The following is a 21,581-nucleotide window of genomic DNA, read 5'->3' on the forward strand; positions in this document are numbered from 1 at the left end:
TTACATGTGTGGTGGAGATAACCTAGCTCCACTTACACCGAACACCAGAGGCCTCTACTACGAAACAAGTTCATCATACCCAGGATAGATTTTCATTGTCTGGCTTCACGGAGCCGAACAACTGTGGTCACATGACGGGGATGATCAACTCAGGTTTTCTCGAGCGCCTACATTTAAAAAGGGGCGGTGCTTGCTGCATCAGACCAGTCAGACACATGGACATGTCTGCTGGCAGCAGAGCGGAAAATTTTACATATGAAGAGCAAACTGTAGTGTTAGACAAATATGAAGAAGTTAAACACATAATTCAGCCTTAAAGCAGCAGTTGCAGCTGCCAAATGCAGGAGGTACACATGCCAAAAAACCCGTCGCCTGTGTGAATGCTTAAGTTAATAGACCTATATATATCACTGCACCAATATTAGGACACAATATGACTGTAATTAATTACATCTGTCTATGAATGTGTTGCTTACATTTATTCTTATGGCGTGTATGACAGTTTTAGCCTTATTCTTTCACACGGAGTTGAGAGCAAATAAAAAATCAATATAAACCATAATTCAAAGTGCTGAGTAGGTTAACTGTAATATTTTATAGGGACAAGAAACACAAGGCTTTAAGTGCTTCATTTAGTCTCTGCTGTAGAATGATATCGGTATTTAAGCACAAAGAAATGGCTTTGACATCCAACAGGATGAAGGAAAAGAGTGACATGAAGACAGGATTGACCCTCTGCAACAATGAAGGTCACTTATAAAGAGTCATCAGGGAAAACCACGTGGGAGAAGCTTGCCTTAAAGCCTTTCTGCCAGAAAGCTTTTCCACGTGATTATGTTGTGAAAGGGTCTATTTTAACCCAAACCGTGACTTTTCCCCAAACCCAGCCAAATAGTTTGTCTAAATTTAATGAAACTGCATCTGAAAACAGAAGACCTTTCTGCCAGGGGCGACCCCAATGAGTCTGCGAGCGAGCTCTCTGGGAGGTTTAAGTCTGGGTTGGTGATCCCCCCACATCACTAGATAACCTGGGCCAGACATCGGTACTGACCAGTTTTCTGGACTAGATTTCTCCTCCGATTGGTTGGAGGGGTGTTTCAGGGTTAAATTGGCCCATAACTCCTGTAGTCTGAGCCTGGCTTCAGGTGTCCACCATAGGTTACCGTGGTGATTTACAAAAAGACGTGAACCACCGTTGTGAGCCTGAAAATCCAGGATTAAACCTGATTTTTTTTTTTTTTCAATTTTGGCCTTCGTAAAACCAATTAACATAATATACCATTGTGCAGTAATTACTCATACAGGAAACCTACCGGCATTTCATTGTGGTAAAAAAAAAAACTTCCTTGTGCATGTAGTTAACTCATCTATCTGGTTCAACTAAACCAACAGACTATATCACATCTACTCCTCACGCAGGAATGTCACTGAGCAGGTTGAGGTATGTAGCACTGTGTTTCTGTAAGTGTGTCTTCTATGAACTGAAATGAAAGCAACAAGAAGGAAATGTGTGCTCACAGTCTCCATAAATGACACACAAGGTAAGATTAAATTACTCAGGTTTTTTAGTTGAGGAATGTTTTGGGTATTTATTAGGTCGTTCTTTGTACTGTCATCAACTTCCTCCTCAGGTCATCTGAAACACTTTAAAACCTAGATACTGAAGCTCGGATTACAAATCTCATAGCAAACTGTGTGTGATTGTTTGACTTTCTGTAGTGGTATTTATGAGTCTTGCTGGGGTTGATAAAGCCCAACATGGCCTTACACTGGGAATGACAGCAACGGCAATCCACTGAATGTCTCACGAAGGTGTCGGCTGAGGTGCACGGAGCAGAGGGGTGTGCTGTATGGAGGCGGAGATCGAGCAGAAAGAAATGCATTTCAACCACACTACTCCCCACATCTCACCCCTCAATCCCAAACCTGGATTTCCTGGTTACTATGCACTCATCCCCTTTGTACTACTCATACTGATTGGATGTGTAGTGGCAGCGGTAAGATCAGTACTGTTATATCTGGTTTTCATTATGTATATTTTATTTCACGTTACTGCACCACAGGCTTAGTATTAAGTGTGTATTGTTGTACTTCTCTGTAGGTTGTTTACATTAGGAGGAAAGCAAGGTAAGTTAATTTCTGTGGTTTGAGCAGCATTTTCGGATCGGTTTTGTATCTTTTATGTTCTGTCACAATTTGGTCTTTTTCATAGTTTTTTTTCGTTCAGATTAGATGAGCTACGTCACAGGCTGATTCCTCTGTACAGCTACGACCCCGCAGAGGAACAAGACTGGAGCGATGGTGGCAGGGAGGATGAGGATGAGGAGCTGGCTGTAAGCAAACCACTACAGCTTTTAATAATCGCATACAATAAAACCTCCTTTAATTAAAATGTTCACTTCATCCAGAATTTGTTTTTCTCTTTTCCTGACAGGAACCTTTGTACAAGGAGGGAAAGCTGTCCTTTTCATCTGGTTATGGAACTTGAAAAAGAAAAGAATGTGCCCAATTAGAGGAAGGATTTCTTCTTTTATATTTTGTATTACGGATTCTATACAAATGTTTGCAAATGATTGCTGTTTATATAAATATTTGGAAAGTATCTTGAGGAGATAATCTTTCAGCAAATATATGTGAAACTGTAGAGGATCCAGTTAGAAAAAGTTGTACTGATGATCAAATGAATGAGAAATTGAACAGTTAATGGCATAACAACAAATAATTAAATCACTATTTCTTCCTTTGTATTATGTTTATGAAGCACACCAGACAGTAGATGGCACTGTAATCCTGTGTTTTGTCTGATTTGAGAAATATGTTTTTTTTTTTTAAGACTATACAAAGTGTTTTGAAGGATAAGGGAAGATGTGCAATAAACTTGACGCTAAAATCCCATTTCTATTTTTGTTGTTTGTGTTATGTGCATATTTCTGATGTTGTTTATGAATTGAGCTCAAATAGCTCAATAGACACACCTGTTTCTGCTTAGTAATCAGCAGCTTTCCTGTGTTTGGAGGTTTCACAGGCTGACACAACTTCACATGTTCATACAGGAAGATGGGATCACAGAGAAAGAACAGGTGAACAACGCACCTACACAAATGATGGAAAACCATACAAGCACTAATTGATGCATGTGACTAATTTTATGAAAGCATGTTTCCAATTTGTGCTTCTGTGTGTGCGTATTTACATTAGTCTGGGCGTCCATCAGTTGGGACCACACTGGTTCCCGACCTCCATCTTGTTGGCTACAGCTCTGGTCCTCCCGGCTCTAACTCTGGACAGCCTGCTGTGTTACTACTGTCCTCTGCAGCATAAAGGCAAGTCCTGCGCTAACATCACCAGTCAGTGTCTGCCTGATCAGCGCTGTTCCAGCTCCAGAGGTCGCTATGGCTCCGTCCACATCCTGTCTGCTCAGGGCTGCGTGGACAGTGACCTCTGTGGTTCCCATGAACTCCTCTCTTATAGGGGGGTCAAGTACAACGTCAGCCACACCTGCTGCTGCAAAGACGAGTGTAATGGCCAGCCAAAGCCTGAGGCCGGCCTGAAGAAGCTACTGGGGATGACCAAAGACAAAACTGATTACACCAATGTCACTAATTTTCTTAGACAGGAGCCTTGGGATTCATGTGCAAACTACACATCATTAAAGACCACCACATTACCTGCTGCTGCGTAAAAGGAGTACTTGTAGGTGACTGGGGAGAGGCCTATCAGTCACAGGCGCTTATCCGAGTCTGTGAAATATAAGTAACATGTGGTCAAATGTTTATAATGTGATGATTAGGTTTTTTTGCTAAATGAATGTGTAAATGATCAGTGTTTTGTGGGCTTACTTTTGTGCTCCAGAGAGAAAAGCCATCCTCCTGGTGTATTTCAAAGAATAAATGCTCCATTAAAAAAGACGATTATATGCTGACATTATCTGTGTGGTTACTGATAAATGAAGCTCAATAAAAGCAAAATGATTAAGCTCCCGTTTGATGTGGTTGGTCTGAATTGATGTTACAAACAGGTGTGTTGGAAGGTGTGGCCTGTGTAGGAGGATCTGGTGGTGAGACTAATGTTCATGTGGAGAAGAGTTTTGTCGATTTGATTAGATTTAAAATGTGCAGGTGAGTCATAGTACTACTAGTACTTTTTTAAGTTGCACATTTAAATTATGTTTCTTCCATCAGTTTCTACCTTTACAACCTTAAGCACATTGAATGTGACAATCAGTAGAAATCACGAACACTTGCGCAAGGCTTAGAAATGTCAATCACTGAACTTACTGAATTTCTGTGGCTCTTTCACTACCATTCTTGCAAGGAAGAAAAACATGAAACTGAAAGATGACAAGCGATAAAAGATGACTAAGTGACTTTACATGTCAATATATTAATCAGGGGAGTACTACAGAGCTTGTGAAATGATTATATGAAGTCTTGTGACTCTGGATGAGCTTCGTCCAGTCTGAAATAATTACTCAAGAGATGTGACCTGATGTTGGATTGTAGACATTGTGTTTATGTAGTTGTATAATGGGAAGTTTTGGAACTAGTGATTTTAGAGCTTGACCTATACTGTTTTTATTCATCTCTCTGAACTTAAGTGATGGTTAATACTAAATTACTGATGTACTCCTTAAATTTAGTGATTTTATTTTAACATTTGAGGTCAAAATAGCACATGCCTCTCTCCTCCTTGCAGGCTGAACATGTTGCAGGTCCTGCATGTTTCTGTGCTGTGGTTCTACCTTCTCCTCCCCTCGCTGCTATGCGACAACCTGCTCTGCTACTACAGCCCCATCCTGGAGAAGGAGGAAACGGTGCAGCTCATTGTGACAGAGTGCCCTCCTAGTGAGCATTGCTTCAAGGCAGATGGTCGCTACGGCAATCACAGTGCCCTGTCGGCTAGGGGCTGCATGGCAGAGAAGGACTGCAGCCAGGTGCACAAAATCCGCCTCAGAGGAACTGTCTACATCATGAGCTACGCCTGCTGTGACAAGCCGTACTGTAACTCCTGCCTGGCCGTCAAAGCCAATCTCCTCTCCATCACTGTAACACTTGTCACTGTGGCTGTGATGGTTGGCAGCTTGTGACCAAAGACTCCTGGTGTGCTATCTTATGAGCATTTTTAATTTCATGTCAAGGGGTGACGATATGCATATGGGTCAAGACCAAGGCATCTCTGCAGCCTCAGCATGGAGTAATGATGAAGGCCTGTAGTAGTGTGTTGTGAACGCCCAGTCTGAAGACACTTGGGTATGCACCAAGGCGATGGCAGAGATTTCACCACATTTTTTAAAAACATTTTAGTAACAAGCATCTGTTTTTATAATGTCTATCAAATAAATATTTGAAATTATATGTTTGTATTTTTATACTTTTCTCTCCCCCTCGCACAACACGCACCAGACAAGGCTGGCAATTCTGGCTATTCTGTATTTTTCTTATTGTCAACACATTTCACAAAAAAAAACAAAACCAACAATCAACTGAGTCTCCAAACAAGTGGTGTCTGTGTTTCCTTATCTTGGTATAAATCATTCCTCTGTGCCATGGAGCTCCTTTGTTGTCCAAAAACTGATGAAATCACATAAGCGAACCACACTGGTGCACCAGCTGATATGTTCCCTTATCACAACAAACAAAGGCACTGCAATTTATTGAATCAGTCCCACAGTCACCATCCTGGTGCTGTAAATGATCCCCAGCAGATGATGTACATCTTTGGGAGGATTCAGTGCGCTTAGAGGAGTGCAACAGACAAAAGGGAAGTTGGAAAGTAAAAGAGAGGCTTGTTGACAATAAGAAAAGTAAATAGACAAATGCCAGGTTTGTCTTTTAATAATGAAAGAGAGCATTTGAAGCAATGTGTACAGTATGAGGTTTGGACAGTTCTTTATTTCCCTTTTATAAGGCTGCTGGGTCTCCCCATAGTGGATATACATATATATACAGGAGATTGCTATACTGGAGTTACACTGAGGGCAGAGGGTCCATATTACACAGACTTCAAAAAACAACACTAATAGAGCCTCACCTCCAGGTATCAGAAATCAGCAGAGAGATAGAGAGATAGAGAGAGAGAGAGAGAGAGAGAGAGAGAGAGAGATAGAGAGATAGAGAGAAAGAGAGAGAGAGAGAGAGAGAGAGAGAGAGAGAGAGAGAGAGGGGAATGGAAAGTGGGGAAACAGCACAAGAGAAGAGGTATGAGAAGGAAGAGGGGAGATGGTGCAGTCTGAGAGCCTGACTCAACTGCCTAATAACTTAACACTAAAAAATAACATACAGATTTCACGCACAGTGCATCTTAAATAGGTTACGTGAAGAACCATTTACCATAAATATCTGTATTTTCGGGAACCAACATATATAAAAAATGATTAAAAAAAAAACAAAAATTATTGTCTTTATTTTTTTCTTATTTTCTCCTTTTCCCATCGTGCAAATCATTCTTTCATTCCTTCTTGCTGTGGAGGCCGGGCTTCATCTGCCCAGCCCACATCCATTCCAGATAAATGAGGAAAAGGAAACAGAACCCAGCAACCCCCCCCCCCCCCCCCCTTAAAAGCATATGAATTAGTAGAAAACAAACAAACAAATGAACAGAACACCACAGTCAACTCATCACAAAAAGAACCCACAGACACACAGAACAGCAAGAACACAGTACTTTTTTTTTTTCTTCTTCATCACCGTTATTCCTCTTAATGGTCAGTATCATCATCGTGGTCTTTCTCCTGGCGTACTGGTTGGCGGCAGTGGAGTGGTCCTCCCCCTCCGGCGGCTCAGTGGAACTGGGAGGCAACTCTCCAATCGGCTGGTCAGTTCAGCAGTGATATATTATCTCTCAATTTCACAGTGTGGTAGGAAAAGCAGGGTGAGGAGAGGGAGGAGGAGTGATGGGGAGGTAAGCCAGAGGGAGGGATATCGCAGGTGGGAACAGGAATCAGAGGAACCACAGCAACAATTAGAAAACAACTAGAAACCCCCGACTGTCCATGGAAAAAAAGTAAACAAAATGGCCGCTTCACTCCTTCTGAGTTTCATTCCCACCGACCCGTGTGGTTGGGAAAGCCTTGATTGGCTGGCGTAAACTGATCGGATGGCCCGTGTTTCTAGCAGACAGTAGGGAGATATGGGTGAGGGAAGTCTAAGGCTGACTGGAATCCACCGGTGGATGGGACTCAACAGGGCGATATGTCGTCAGGAGAAAAAGGATGTGCGTGGCAGGTCGATGTGTGATTGGCAGGTCAGAGGGCGAATCCCTTCTGCTTGGGTTTAGGCACGCTGTCGCAGTGCCCGCCTCTTGCGGCTGTAGTAGTGACGCACGCCGGTCTGTCTGGCAAAGTTCATCATGTAGTTTTGTTTACGGGTGCTGCAGGGATACAAAAGACGGTGAAAGAGGGAGGGAAAGAGGAGTGTGAACATTAGTGACCGAGAAAAGGACACTAAAAATCCACACATTCCCATGCACACACTCGCATCCATGCACACAAACACGCAAACAGTCGTACTCTCTCACATCCGGGTTCATGCTGGCTTTTTTTTTAATCATGTTTCGCTATTAACCTCAAACACTCAACACCTGTATGGGTCTTATGGCTCAGAGAATGGATGGTGCTACTCTACACAACTAGATTTGTTTATGTTCTCCACAAATGAGAGGCACCTAGACAGTGAACATGGTGGTAAAACTAGCTACATGTATTCAATGGCAGACCAAATGTCACAGGACAAGACATGGGACACAATTTACAAACACACCATTACAAATACTAGGGAGGAACTCTGACACTGAGTGTTTGAGGTCAGAGTTAACAGCCATCACTTGGAGACAAGAAAAGTAACTAAACCAAGGCCATAAAAGTGCGGGGTTATGAGCAGAGAAGGGGTGGTTTTGAAACTAGAAAACATAGAAAAAAGCTGCGGAAGATTGCTCTTGCTTAGCCTGTTCAATGCCTCTTCCATCCAGCAGGGCGGTGCCAGTGAGCCAGGAGTGCAGCCAGGGCAGGCAGGGGCCTCTGCGAAGCAGGGGGAATAAGGACGGTGGGGGAGGGGTTGGGGATGGTGTGCGCGTGTGTGATGGCTGTGAAGGTGGAACTGTGAAGGTGGATGGCAGGGATGGCTGGTTAACTGCTTATGTTTGTGCGTGTGTGTGTTTCTGACTTATGGTCAGAAAACGGAGGGACAGCGAGGAGGGAGCTCCTTGCTCAGAGTCATGTGTTGTTGTCCTCATACAGACAGACAGCCATGAGTGGAAAAAGGATGGAGAGCTGTCGCAACAGTCGGTCCACAAAGCCATGCAAGGAGCTGGATGGAGGAGGTTAGTTGGATGATGGCCAAATATGCCCTCATTTGTAATTGATGGTGCAAGATGCCCTGCATTGCAACTGATGTTGATGTATGAATGGGAAAAAGAAGCCCCTTTTGTGCTTGGGCTTGAGTGAGATACATCCTGGACCCACAAACAGTCATCTGTTTCACGTAGGATCACTGAATTGTATGTGTCGGCTTGTAAAGTAGCAGCTAGGTCCAAAACACTAGAACAGCCTGTAGCAGAGGTAGTAGCCAGAACAAAACAAACAGAAACAGCTATAGTGATGGATTACATCACACATATACACACAAACACAGTACCACTGACATTCGTGAAAAAATGCCCCAAGGACTGTGTAAACTGCACATTCGAAATCAAAGCCATTTAACAGGAATCTGTTCTCATCTGGTGACATTGTGTCGAACTGTTTTAGGGGATGTGATGTCATAAATCAAATTTGACAAATAACAAATGTGCCACCACCTGTCAGAATTTCACTACTCTTGTTATATTGTGAATGTAGTTTTGTTTTCTGCCCTGAGAGCTGTCTCTTAAGCTATTTGTGTTGGATCATTTTATCAGCGAGCTTCCACCTGGGCACTGTGAGCAGCTGGTCGGCTTGTTGACCTGCCTGGTGCTCGGGATAAGGCCAGGGCATGGAGATGACTGTGGCGATAATGAGGAGGGGTGTTTCAGTGAAATCAAGGGAGGATGTGCGTAGTGTAAGAGGGAGAAGAAAGGGCTGGGAGGAGGGTGAGGGAGGGGCTGCATTCAGGAAGAGGCGGATAACTTACCTGACACTACAGCCATGCCAGAGGGAGCAGAATACAGAAGAGAGCAGAGGTTAGAGCGCGAGAGGGGAGAGGCAGGAGGAGGGGACTGCTGTCTCGCAGAAAGGTCTGGGGGGGTAGGAGCCCCGGCCTGGGGAGGCAGGGGCCCAAAGTGGGGAGAAGGGAGAAGAGAGGAGAGGTAGAAAGATAGTCAAAGTTTCAAAGAAGAAGTGAACGTTAGTGGGACGACAGAGACAATGAGGAAAGAGGAAAGAGGAAAAGAGAATATGAAAGAAGAATGAAAAGCAGAAGAGTAGTTGGTGAAGAGTGAGTGATAGACAGCAAAGAAAAGTAACAAAGATGAAGAGAAGGTGAGAAAAAAAACACAGGTAGAGGTGAAGACAGAGACCAAGATATATAGCAGTAATCCATCCGTTGTATGCCAGAATGGGAAAAGAAAGAGAGAGAGAGAGAGAGAGGGAAAGAGATTTGAGGAAGGAAAGACAGAAGGAAGGAAGAAAGTAAGGAAAAGGAGGAGGAGGAGGAGGAGGAGGATGATGATGATGATGACGTAAGGTAGGATACAATGCAGCACAGGCAGAGGAGTGAGCATGACCACATGATCAAACACGTCAGTGACATTAAGCAGCAGGGAGGAAAGGCACGTGGCACAAAAGAAAAGATTGAGCAGGAGTAGGAGTGACAGGAAGAATGTGTGAAGAAGTGGAGGAGTGGTGAACAGAGAGAAATAAACAACAGAGCAAAGTGTGAGGATCACGGTTACTCTTTTCAGCAGACACTGTTGAAAACCGTGCAGGTGCGAGGGAGGGAGTGGGACAGGTCACGGCCACGTAGACCAGGGACAGCTCAGGTTAGGCATAGATGTATGTTTATGTGTGTTTGTGTGTGTGTGTGTGTTTGTGTGTGTGTGTGTGCGCAACTGTGCATGAAATATCAGAGTGCCTTACATGACTGTTGTATGCAGCATTTGAAATGCATTGGGTACGCATCTAAATGAACAATAAGCACCCACATCACAGGGAACATTGCTCTGATACCCACAGCAACATGCAGAGAATGCATTCAAAATGCTTGATGATAGTGCCATGTTAAGAATATGCTAGCTGAGTATAGACCATCTTCATGATATCTTCAGTGCCCTGCAGAATCTCCAGTTTTGCCTCTTTTAATCTCTATATGAAAGCTGGATCTGACTTCCCCGTGGAGAAAATGTTTATTGACGCAGGCTACAGACTAAACATGAATGTAAAAAGGAGGAAAAAAGAAAGAGAGAAACAATCAATGAATCAGTGCAGAGTGTTTGCCAGTTCCATCAAATCAAATTTAAGAATCTGTAAGAACATTTTTATTCCCTGTAGAAAGAAATCTCGGACAACGTTTGCATGAAATGGATGTGAAAAAACACAAAACCAAACGCTGACTTCACAGTAGAACAAGGACACATTGTCAGAGATGTGAAGCCACCATCAGTGTTCTGTACTGTATATGATCCTGGTTCAGTGTTCTCTGCCGCGCCTTATAATGACCACAAAGGCAACTCGCAGATGGGCTAACTACAAATGGGTGAATACTGTAAATGGGTAAGTGAATGGGTGTTTCACATCTAATGAGTGCTTCAGCACAAAAACAAATGGCAACATTTTGAACAATGTTGGAATTTATGACCTCAGTTGTTTAATTTAACTCTCTCTAAGATATTTAAAGGTTATTCATGTGATATGATTTAAAACATATTAACACCATTTAGTCATTTCAAAGGAAAAATACATAAATCCTTGACAAATTGTATTTCTGGGAGATGCATGGGTTCTACAAGACACTGAAAATATGACGATTTGACAGCAGGAGTTGATCTGTCGTACACAGAACAGCCATCCACAAACAGAACCCACCACAAGCACACTGCAGGCATTTTCTACTCTGCTTGCCATCAGAAGCTGTGATGAGGATTTATAACAAGTGAGTGCTGATAGGTTTTGTTGTAGGAGGTAAGCAGCACGCATGTAGACGTGCTTACATTATTTCTATACTGTATCTCTGTGTTTGTGAGGAGTAGAGGGGATCATTTTTACAGGTGAGTCTGAGGCAGAGGTAGAGACAGGGGCAGATCAGGGCTCTGTTGGGGGCCAGTCTGGGGGGCCGGGGGCTGGCTGGGAATTGGGTACTCACAGAACTACTTCCACATGGTCCAACGCCCACTGGTCATGTCCTGCACCATCGTGACGCGGCTGCCACCATCGCAGCATCACCCCTTTAACCCTCGCCTCTCTGGAGAGACCATGGAAACATTGTAGGGTCAGCAAAGGTCAACACATATGTCAGTGGTTATACTGTTGTAGGTTCAAAGCAGCCTAATAAAGTTTTCCACACTGGTTTACACAGTAGTACTTACTAATAAGGCACCCTTTATAAAAGCTGTAAATGAAAACTTTGAAAACAGATTTATGGATCAGTTATAAGCCATTACTAGGAGCAACCGTTTCCATGTTGTGAAAAATCTCTCTGTGGTTTATCCTCCTCCAGGGTGAAACTTCGTCATTTTATCTAGCTGGTTTGTTCATCAGGAAAACCCCCTCCAATGGGCTGTTTGACTACTTCCTTTCTGGGAAAATTATTATCCATTATCCATTACCCTTTATTAATGATTTACTAACATTTATACACTAATAGTAAAACATTTACTGATGTTTAAGTGACAACTTAAAAGCCTTTATAAAGAGTGCCTCATTAGATGACTGTACAATTTAAACTGAGTGTCTCTATGCATCACTCACAGTGGAATGTTGTAGGAGACTCTCTGCGCCTTTATGAAGTCTTTGGGCTGGTGCTGGGCAATTACATGCCAGCTGACTCCATTGTTGACACTGTACTGCAGCAGCACGGCTCTGTCTACTGTATCGGCCTGATCCAGAGCTATGTTACAGCTGTCTGTCTGTGCCACACTGCCAATCTGCAGCACAAACATGATCTTACTGCAAGGAGACAGAGAAGGAAGGCAAAGGAGAGGTTAAAGAAATAAAATATTAAACATGATATGACAGATAATTTGCCATAGCTGCGAGGTAGGCAGGTGTTTACAAAATCAGTTTATGTACAGTATGTTTTGGTTGTACCTGTACCTGGCTCTAGTGAGGTCCAGCGGTTTAGTAACTGCCTGCCTCATCTTACAGCCATTGAAGTAGAGTGAGTCTCCGTGGGCATGCGGTGACAGCTGCCCACAGCCGCTGCCTACACCCCCACCCTGGATCAGCTGCCAGCTCTCCTGAGACACGCTGCCGGACTCAAAGTTGTCCTTGATTGAGCTGGGCAGGTCACTGCTGGAGAGGGAGCAGTCGTCACCTGTTCAGGTGAGAAGAGGGGAGGTGATGAAACTGAGAGAATGAAGATTACACTCTTTGTGAAGTAAGAGCATAATTATCGCAAGACTATTTGTGATGGAGTTAAATAAATCAGATGGAAACATTTTTGTTCAGTGTTGCTGCAAATGTTTACTTTTCACTTTGTTCACTTGCATCATTTTACTTGACAAAAATACCCCAATCCAACATCTTTGCTGAAAAGTATAAACAATAAAACAGTGTGTGTGTATTTAGCAGTTTGAATGTAATACGCTGTTTGTGGCCCACCATGGTGTCCCTCATCACAGATGCAGACCACTCCACTTGTACAGTAGCCGTGGCCGCTGCAGAGCCCCGGGCAGGCCTCTCCAATATAAACATGGTCCACTCCCCAGCTCTGCCGCTCTCCTGTTCCCTCCTTCTGAATCCAGCGGAACTGAGTAGCCCTGGAAACATACAACGAATCATAAAAGGCTTACACCACTGCAACAGAACTGTAACTGTTGCCCATTATTCTGCACATCTGCGTAAATATATGAATTGAGACAAAACAAAAATGAGACAAGAGCTCTGATACGTTCCACTGCTGACCAAGGAACTAAGTGTGTGCTCCTACCCTGAGGAGACATGGTCTGGCAGCTGGACAGTGACCCTTGTCCATGCTGAGCTGTTGACTGGACTGTAGATTGTGGACTCATGGAACTGGAAAGGGGAGCAGCCCACGTTGTTGACTGACGAGGGGAGGCACTCTGACTGTACCAGCTGCCACGAGTCAGACCTAATGGGAAAGACTGAGATCTGAAAACAGTCCGTGCGAAATGCATCCGATGAACAAAATAAAAATATGTCAAGTAATCTTGAACCGGTAATATTCCTAAAATGGTAATAATCTTTACACAGATTGAAGCTACTGTTATTTGATTCTGACATTTAACATTGATAAGGTCATGTCATGGCACCAGCTGCTCTGACTGGTTGTCAGGTCAGCTATGTGTATCATTCAGGTCTATGATCCCAGACTGTTGGTTACAAAGACAACAGCTTGTCAGTCAGTCGATGGGTATTTCCATCACGGCTGTAAAAATATTTCTGCATTAGCTACAATTTGGCTGTTAACCACTGTATTGGAAAAAGAGACCATCAAATAACAAAATGAGGCTTGACAGTATATTGCAGGCATTTGTTTTATCACTGTGTCAAAGTGTTTTCATCAACCCACAATCACTGGAGGCAGTGGACACAAGCTGTGAACAAAATAATGACATGTTATCACGTTTTAAGTGAATATAGCAAACTTTAAGTATGCCTCTCCTTGTTTTTGTTTTTTTTTTACCTTGCGTCCTTCCTGTACTGCAGCAAGACAGAATGATGGTCTTCACAGGTGTCTGCCTCACACCCAACAACAATCTGCAACAGGGAGAGAGGTATTAAGAACTGAAGCCACAGTGTTCAAGACAAATGACAGTTGTTAATTAACTTACGTCGCCCTCTGGCAGTACTGTACCTTGAATTGTAGAACATAGCCAGGCTGCACTATGAGCTCTCGAGTGGCCAGGATGTTGTGTGTCCTGTCTTGGTTCTTGTTTGGCCAATACAAGTGGAATGATGGGTTTCCACAGAAGCCAGCTGTGCGTACAGCATTAGGGTAGAAACTCCAGCTTTCCTCATGAGAAACACCCTCTGGTGAAAGGCAAAGAAACAAACCAGAAGAGGCGGAAAAGTCACAATGATTTCCAAAATATTAATTTAGTTTTTGGGCCTTGATTACATCAGCACAGACAAACTCACCATCATCAAAGGTGTCAAGCAGGGTTGATGGGTTAATGTCTGAGCCCCCCACCAAGATGTTATCTATAGCCCACTGGGCTCTTTCCAGGCTGGGGGTGGCCAGGCCAGAGGAAATGGTAAATGGCTGCCACCAACGCAGGCGAGTGGCATTGGTTAGAGCTCCCTCTGGGAGAACAATGTAGTCTCTCCTCACTGACACATACTTTAGATAGTCCATCTCATGCAACAGCATCCAGGAAACACCTGAGGAACCAATATTGACGGAATGAGAAAATGAAAGAAAAAAGAAAAAGATGATTAAAAATAAAAATGCATGTTGTTAGTCCACCTCCATCAGTAGAGTAATCCAGCAGCACTCCCTCTTTGCGACATGTTGGACGATGGCACATGGTCATGTTATCTTCACTTCCAATCCTGGCCCAGTACTCCACAAACCTATCCAAAAAGCATGCAATTTATAATGCATTGTATTTAAAGCACAATATTTAAAGCCAGGTAGAAAATGTCTGTGTCTGGGAATGTCCAACAGAAGTTGAGTACTGACTTGGCTCCACGGAGGTCCAGATCAGCAGTGACAGCCTGTCTTGCATCAGCCCCTCCAAAGTACAGGGCAGTCCCTTCTACTAACACACCGCAGTCTGTACAGGGCCTGCCGCCCTCCAGCACCTGCCACTGAGGTCCTGCTGCCCCTTCCCAGTCAAAACGCTCCTTCAGAGATGCCTACAGAAAAAACAGCACAGAATCTAAATCATGGATATCTCAAACAGATAACATCTAATCATCATTTTCTGCGTTTGACACCAGAATATACATTAAAACTGATCAATCCACCTTAAGAGCAGTGCTGGCATAGCAGTTTGGTCCAGTGAATCCTGGGTCGCAGAGACAGCGTTGATCCAGACAATCCCCATGTCCCCCACAGTGGCTGTCACATGCTGGCCCGATGTAAAAGTTCTCCACACCCCACTGAATATCTGAGTGCTGCTGGAAAAAACGGAACCGCACCGCACTGTGGAACAGACAGGACAGGTTAGTCAAACAACACTGCATGCCATTTTCATGTTTTATATGACAGTGGTTTTAATATTTTATATCGTGACAATAATTTGATCTATCAATAATTTAAGTCAAGCATGTAATGGTGGTAACATTAAATATGAAGCAGGACTCTATGTTTTGTCGAAAGCATGTGGAGGTAAATATGAGTAGGCAGGATGACTCACGTGTCAGCAAGGCTGTCGGGCAGGGGATAGACTGCCCTCTTCCAGCCTTCAGCAGGGAAGAAGACTGACGGCTGTGAGACCTGACCGCCACAGCGGGGGTCAGCAGGCAGGCACTGGGGCACCAGGTACTTCCAGGTCACTCCGAAATCAGCTGAGTACTGGACATGAACCTGCCGGTCTGCATGACGTTCTGGCACACTGCAGCCTACTGCAATCTAAATCAACACACGGATATTGATAACATATGGTTATATTTCCAAAGTGAATTTACACAACAATGAACTGGTTACATGAATGAAAGAACAAATATGTGTTGTTTTAGGTTTGTTTTAGTTACCTTGAACTGCATGACCCAGCCCTTGTCAGGAATAATATCATGTGTGACAGCATACACCTCTCTCCCATCAGCATTTCCACACACCATCACCCCATCAGGAGAGCCGCAGAAGCGCTGCACCGAGCAGTCCTCTGAGAACAACCAGTGATCACTCACTGAGAATAAAGAAAGAGAGAGAAACATAGAAAGAGAGAAGCAATTATTAGAAACTTGTTTAGTTGTGGCATTGATTTAGGTCCCTGGTCCAATTTTTGATGTACCGATGGGTGTTTCCTCCTGCTCATTCAGTTGACCTATCCTCCCTGCGGTCCCATCAGCAGGAGCTCTCTCGTGGTTGGGCAGTGCCACCCCTCCAAATGTGTCGGATATTTGTGCTCGTGGATCTGAACCTGCAATAAGGACGTTATCCAGAGCCCAATCACTGTGGTCTGCTCCCTCATGCTGTGGCTGCCACCAACGCACACGCACCCCTTCCTGCCGGGCAGCAGGGGGCAGCAGCACATTCACAAACCTGAACACAGGCAAGAAAGTATCAGATATTCTGGTTCACTGTTCGATCAGTTGTATGCAAGTCGTTATGTCCATGTGTGGCAGGTGAAAAAACTCACCCAGGCTTGGTGTACAGATCATAGAAGATCTCAGTCAGGAGGTGCCAGTTGATTCCTCCATTCAAACTGTACTCCAGAAGCACACCCTGGTTGCGGTTGCTAGGTGGGATCATGCAGCCATACATAAAGTAGAACTGAATGAACTCAGCGTTGGTCAGATTCAGGTCCACTGTCACCAGCTGGCGGCTGCAACTCTGTGCACAGACACATAAGAGAAATGTCAATCGGGGGCTCAGCTAGTATAGGCCTGTGATGGATGGATGCCTGTCTATCAGTCTCTGGTCTCTCTTTCTATTTCTCTATTAATCATTCCTCTAAAAACAGATCCAAAAGTTTCAAACAAGATCTCTAGTGTTCTTTTTTATTACAGACAACATTACCAGAACATAACCAGAATAATAGAACTGACTTACGCATATATATAGTGGGTAAGGTTTGACCTTTGACAAGACTGATAATTTATCTTGATACAGCCTATTACTAGACCTAAATGACCAGTCTTAAGAGGCCTTTCTGGCAGTGTGTCTTTCCACATTAATATCAGCCTGTCAATAGGTATCCATTTGCAATACAGCCCTACAGTAAGTGCCCCGGGAAAGGTTAAGCTGCACATAAAGGCTGACAGCTACTTACTTAGTGGTCTTTTAGTCAACAGATTAATACTTGAAGCAACATGTTTCAGATGTCGTTAGATGTCTAGCTCTTCAAACTACCTCTGTATAATCTATTTGCCCCAGTACATCAGCTCAGGTCAGTGCTTTTGCAGTCTTTATTGCAGAAGTAAGTTATTCACTCCCTACCTAGTATGAGTATAAGGCTGGTTAATGCATAGCTCATGTTTACATGGAGACATCATGACCCACTGGAGAACAAAATGATCAGAGAATTTCAAAAAAGGAGAAAGGGTGAGAGGAACATGGCATCCTATTCCAATCTTATTCTTTTAGTGAAAAAGAAAGACGGAACAAAGGTGAGAATAAATAAGAACTGAACAATAAATGTAGACGTATACTTACACCACTGAAGTGCAGAGCAGCCCCAGAGGCCACAGCTCCGCACACAGTGCTGAGTTTTCCACCAGTTAATACGTGCCAGTGGCTGAGTGAGGGAGCGCGACTGAAGCTGTCCTTCAGCTGGGAGGGTAGAGGAACCACAGGCTCGTCACAGTACTCTCCACCCCACTCTGGGTCGCACCTATGGATGATGGTGGAGTCAGACGCACATAATCATATTCAAAGACAAACTGGCCATCAAGTTGAATTTAGTTAGTTGGTTTATTGACTATAATTTTCCAATACAAAAAATAAATGGCTTTACATGATCAAATATAAACATAAGGTTCAAACAATACAACACAATAAACTACAATTACTGCCTCAGAGTTGTATGCCTACGCCACTCAGACTAGCTACAGGTTACATCCCTGAGAGTCAGATCAAGTATTAACCATTTGTGTAAAACTTTGTCATAGTGACCTTGACCTTGACGTTTGACCACCAAAAGCTAATCAGCTCATCCTTGAGTGAAGTTTCTGCCAAATTTGAAGGGATTCCCTCGGGGAGTTCCAGAGATATTGTGCTCACAAGTGTAGCCTTATTCTGATTAATTGATTTGTAGCTGCATTCTGATTGGTCAATTTGTGACAGAGTTCCGGTTGCTCGGTTTATAGCCTTATTCTGATTGGTGAGTTTGTAGCCATGTTCTGATTGGTTGATTTGCAGCAATCTGTATCAACCAATCAGAATACGGCTACAAATGGCCATTACTTACACACAGGAGCTCTGCTGGCAGCGGCCGTGTCCAGAGCACATATCTGGGCAGCCATCTCCGATGTAGAGGTTATCCAGAGCCCAGGTCTGCTGCTTGTCAAAGGGAGCCTGCTGGAACCAACGGAATCTTGTGGCTGGAGACCTAAAGGCATAAATTAAAGTCACAGAAGGACCTGAACTGTAAACCCTGACATTGTACTTAGTGATTTGTATCAGACTGTAATGTAGTCTAAATGTTTGCATAGGAGCCACTACAACTTGGCTACGACTATTTAAAAATTGGAATATACTGTCAAATCAGGATATGTTATAGGCTACATAAGTGTCCATGTGTCTGAGTAGTTCAGGGCAGTGCTGACCTGACATATGATGGTATAGGCAGGGTAACGCGTCCCCACTTGTTGTATGTGTCAGAAACCAGCAGCCTCTGTAGGGTGTAGGAAGAGCAGTCAGGGCTTGTAGGCAAACAGTCTCTGACCACAGGCTGCCAGGTCAGACCCAGATCCAGAGAATACTCCAACTCTACAGCTGCACAGAAAGAAGAGAAAAACTTATTGACAATATGCATAGTCATGAATCTGCAAACAAACATATGTAGCATGACAATCTAAAGCCTAAATGTAGAATGTGAGGACTTCTTTCATGTCAGTATTAATATTTAATTTAAGATGGCTTTTTCATGCAGACTATAATCATCCTCCATTCTGACTTCTTAATGCTTACAGTAGCAGGAGTTGGTGACAGAGCAGGAGGCAGAAAACTCAAACTGGATGAAGGCATCTTGACCCAAGCTGATGTCAGTGGTAACAGCATAACGAGTGTTGGACTTCTCAATGAATGCAAAAGCAGGTCCATCAGAGCCACAAACGGGCATTCGGGTTCCTCCAGGGTGAAGGAGCCATGAGCGACCATCAATTGAAGAGAAATCATCTTCCAGAGGTCCCCAGCCACTGGCACTGCCACCTACCACCACCTAGGAAACAAAAGAGACATTGCATAGTTCACATTCACATGGGATTGGTCAGAGGAATGAAAAAAATGAAAGAATGTTTGCGTGACTGTTTGCATTGACAGAAAATTATGAAAAGCCTTATGTATGTATGGATGGATGGTTGAATGGATCCTATCTTACTGTACCTGGTCAATGACCCATGGACTGTAAAAGTGTCCGTTCTCAGAGGGCTGCCACCAGCGGAGACGAGTGGAAGGTGTGCGGGCACGCAGCGGGATCTCCAGGGCCACCAAGCGAGCCTGATTACTGCTGTTGCTGAAGAGAAATTCCTGGAGAAGTCCCCAGGTGAGACCTCCGTCCACAGAGAACTGCAGCAAAACAGGCTGGGAGCGAGGGTCTGGAGCTGCCTTACCACAGCCGAGACGCAGGAAGAACTGAACAAACCTACAGAGTACGAGCATTAACACATGAGATTACAAAGACAACATTTTGATGGTGTATTTTTATGAAGTTGGTGAGTGATTTTCTTTGTGTGGATAGCAGTAGGTATACCTGGCATTTGACAGGTCCATGTCATTGGTGACCAACATGCGCAGGCCGTCCTCGCTGAAGAACAGGTGGTTCCCACTTGACATGATACCACACTTCCTGGATGGTTTACCACCGCTAAGAAGTCTAAAACGCTCAGCATCTACAGCTCCCCCTCAAGTCACAAGTACGTACACAAACACACACAAAGAAAGCAACAAAACAGTAAACACACAATCATAAATCCATCATATACTGTGGAAAACTGAAGTCTGAATAGAACCTCTATTTACTACATAATGCTCAAAATGACATTATAAAATGCTTAAAAAATATGAATGAAAACATCCGCATTAAGGCATTGTGTACACAACCGCAATAATTCGAACACTAATAACTCTGTAATAATAATAATAATAATAATAATAATAATAATAATATATATTTAAAAAAAACACACAGAATAGGATTTCTGATAATTCTGACTGATCAATAAATACTACACAGGTGGAGATCTATCGAATGCACATATATATACTGTATACATTCCCTATAAACTACTTCCTGGTGGCTGTTTGTGTGCACCTGCATGTTGGAGTACCTTCAAAGTCCTCCTTGAGGAAGTCGGGGTTGGGGGCGTCAGGCACAGAACAGTCAGATCCAGATAAGCCGGGGTCACACACACAGTGGGTGCCACCAACACAGGCCCCGTGGCCATTACACATGTCCTGACACTGCGGGCCTATGTAGACATTGTCTAGTGCCCATGTTGGAGGAGAAGAACCAGTTGAGAAGAAACCTTGGTACCAACGGAACCTCACGGACCTTTATGGAGGTTAAAATACAAAGATTAGAGAGAGAGAAATAAATAAAGTTATCATATTAGCATATCAAAAGATTTAAAAAGTGTCCTCAAAGGTTTCCCCTTGTTTTTCTTTTGCCTATGCACTGTACAGGATGTATCCAGTTCTTACCCACAGAGACGAAGCTTGCCAAAGTGAATAACCTCCCTCCTCCAGCCCTGAGTCGTACCAGGGAAATAGATGCTTGCAGGGTGGAGCTCTGTGGAGCACAGTGAGGACGGCTGTGGCCCACCGGCACACAGGGGCACCAGAAGGTGCCACGTGGCACCAAAGTCACGTGAGAACTCAAGACGCACTGGGTGGGCAGAGGAGCTCTCAGCTGTGCAGCCCACATTAATCTGGAGAGACATAAATACACATGACAACAGCAAAGATGATGAACCATAATTTATGTCTTAAATGAGTGAGTATTTGGAAAAGAAGTCATCAAGGCTGTGTACCTCAAACTGGATGATAGTGTTCTCATTTACGTCAATGTCCCTGGTGGTAACAGAGTGCTCTCCAAGCTCACTGGAGACGAACACCAGGGCTGACTCATCCTCCTCCCTGCACCAGTCACATACACAACACACACACACACACACACACACACACACACACACACACACACACACACACACACACACACACACACACACACACACACACACACACACACACACACACACACACACACACACACACACACACACACACACACACACACACACACACACACACACACACACACAGACAGACACAGACACGAGATTGTTTTGAAAATTCTATCATTGTTGGACTCTTAGATGATGTAAAAACAAAATATGTAAAACAAGACACCATCACTGTCAAAATGCAAAGTTAAGTGTTGGTTTTTCATACAGGCCAGTCTTTTGGTAGGGGCAGTAGAGGCCAGTGTTTCCCCCGGGAAAGAACAGCCAGTTGGAATCATTGGGGCCTTCCTCAAAGCTGTCGATCACCACTGGTGGGTTGTGTAAGGAGCTGCCATCAATGATTAGGTCATCTATCACCCACACCTCCTCTTTCTTACCTAAAGGGCAATATTGTGGAGATTATTACACATTGACCATTGAC

The 21,581-nt window shown here is 43.8% G+C and overlaps 3 protein-coding genes across 9 annotated transcripts in view; 2 read left to right on the forward strand and 1 right to left on the reverse strand.

Annotated features, from left to right (window-relative positions):
* The first annotated feature begins 77 nt into the window (after positions 1-77).
* Positions 78-3,976, forward strand: LOC130176493 (protein Bouncer-like). Of its 4 annotated transcripts, none has more exons than XM_056387621.1 (5): positions 78-1,541; positions 1,813-1,997; positions 2,102-2,127; positions 2,213-2,333; positions 2,435-3,051. In XM_056387621.1, the coding sequence occupies exons 2-5, from the start codon at positions 1,851-1,853 to the stop codon at positions 2,486-2,488; spliced, it is 348 nt and encodes a 115-aa protein (XP_056243596.1). In that variant the 5' UTR covers positions 78-1,541; positions 1,813-1,850; the 3' UTR covers positions 2,489-3,051. The 4 variants fall into 4 exon arrangements, with proteins under 4 accessions (XP_056243596.1, XP_056243595.1, XP_056243597.1 ...); XM_056387620.1 differs by having other exon boundaries at positions 1,072-1,541; positions 1,720-1,997; XM_056387622.1 differs by having other exon boundaries at positions 1,080-1,541; positions 1,720-1,997; positions 2,228-2,333.
* A 726-nt stretch (positions 3,977-4,702) lies between these two features.
* LOC130176192 (protein Bouncer-like) lies at positions 4,703-5,086 on the forward strand. The gene has a single exon (XM_056387136.1). It carries the CDS (start codon positions 4,703-4,705, stop codon positions 5,084-5,086), a length of 384 nt encoding a protein of 127 aa, XP_056243111.1.
* Positions 5,087-5,864: 778 nt separating this feature from the next.
* Positions 5,865-21,581, reverse strand: part of reln (reelin) — a 92,673-nt gene continuing 76,956 nt past the window's right edge. Inside the window, exons 39-65 of one of the 4 annotated variants that reach the window (XM_056386798.1) lie at positions 21,369-21,537; positions 20,948-21,053; positions 20,619-20,845; positions 20,246-20,469; positions 19,669-19,819; positions 19,302-19,560; positions 18,888-19,137; positions 18,524-18,692; positions 18,166-18,306; positions 17,412-17,589; positions 16,396-16,589; positions 16,048-16,298; positions 15,788-15,942; positions 15,451-15,665; positions 15,059-15,236; positions 14,772-14,947; positions 14,556-14,662; positions 14,228-14,470; positions 13,944-14,119; positions 13,773-13,846; positions 13,056-13,217; positions 12,728-12,885; positions 12,221-12,440; positions 11,876-12,073; positions 11,271-11,369; positions 9,105-9,231; positions 5,865-7,368 (exon numbers count right to left, since the gene is read on the reverse strand). In XM_056386798.1, coding sequence (XP_056242773.1) covers positions 9,111-9,231; positions 11,271-11,369; positions 11,876-12,073; positions 12,221-12,440; positions 12,728-12,885; positions 13,056-13,217; positions 13,773-13,846; positions 13,944-14,119; positions 14,228-14,470; positions 14,556-14,662; positions 14,772-14,947; positions 15,059-15,236; positions 15,451-15,665; positions 15,788-15,942; positions 16,048-16,298; positions 16,396-16,589; positions 17,412-17,589; positions 18,166-18,306; positions 18,524-18,692; positions 18,888-19,137; positions 19,302-19,560; positions 19,669-19,819; positions 20,246-20,469; positions 20,619-20,845; positions 20,948-21,053; positions 21,369-21,537 — 4,601 coding nt within the window. In that variant the 3' untranslated portion in view covers positions 5,865-7,368; positions 9,105-9,110. Of the gene's footprint in view, positions 7,369-9,104; positions 9,232-11,270; positions 11,370-11,875; positions 12,074-12,214; positions 12,441-12,727; positions 12,886-13,055; positions 13,218-13,772; positions 13,847-13,943; positions 14,120-14,227; positions 14,471-14,555; positions 14,663-14,771; positions 14,948-15,058; positions 15,237-15,450; positions 15,666-15,787; positions 15,943-16,047; positions 16,299-16,395; positions 16,590-17,411; positions 17,590-18,165; positions 18,307-18,523; positions 18,693-18,887; positions 19,138-19,301; positions 19,561-19,668; positions 19,820-20,245; positions 20,470-20,618; positions 20,846-20,947; positions 21,054-21,368; positions 21,538-21,581 lie in introns of all 4 variants that reach the window. The other 3 variants (XM_056386797.1, XM_056386800.1, XM_056386799.1) reach the window with 3 other exon arrangements.

Source organism: Seriola aureovittata, chromosome 10 (assembly GCF_021018895.1).
Source record: "Seriola aureovittata isolate HTS-2021-v1 ecotype China chromosome 10, ASM2101889v1, whole genome shotgun sequence".
NCBI lineage: Eukaryota > Metazoa > Chordata > Actinopteri > Carangiformes > Carangidae > Seriola > Seriola aureovittata.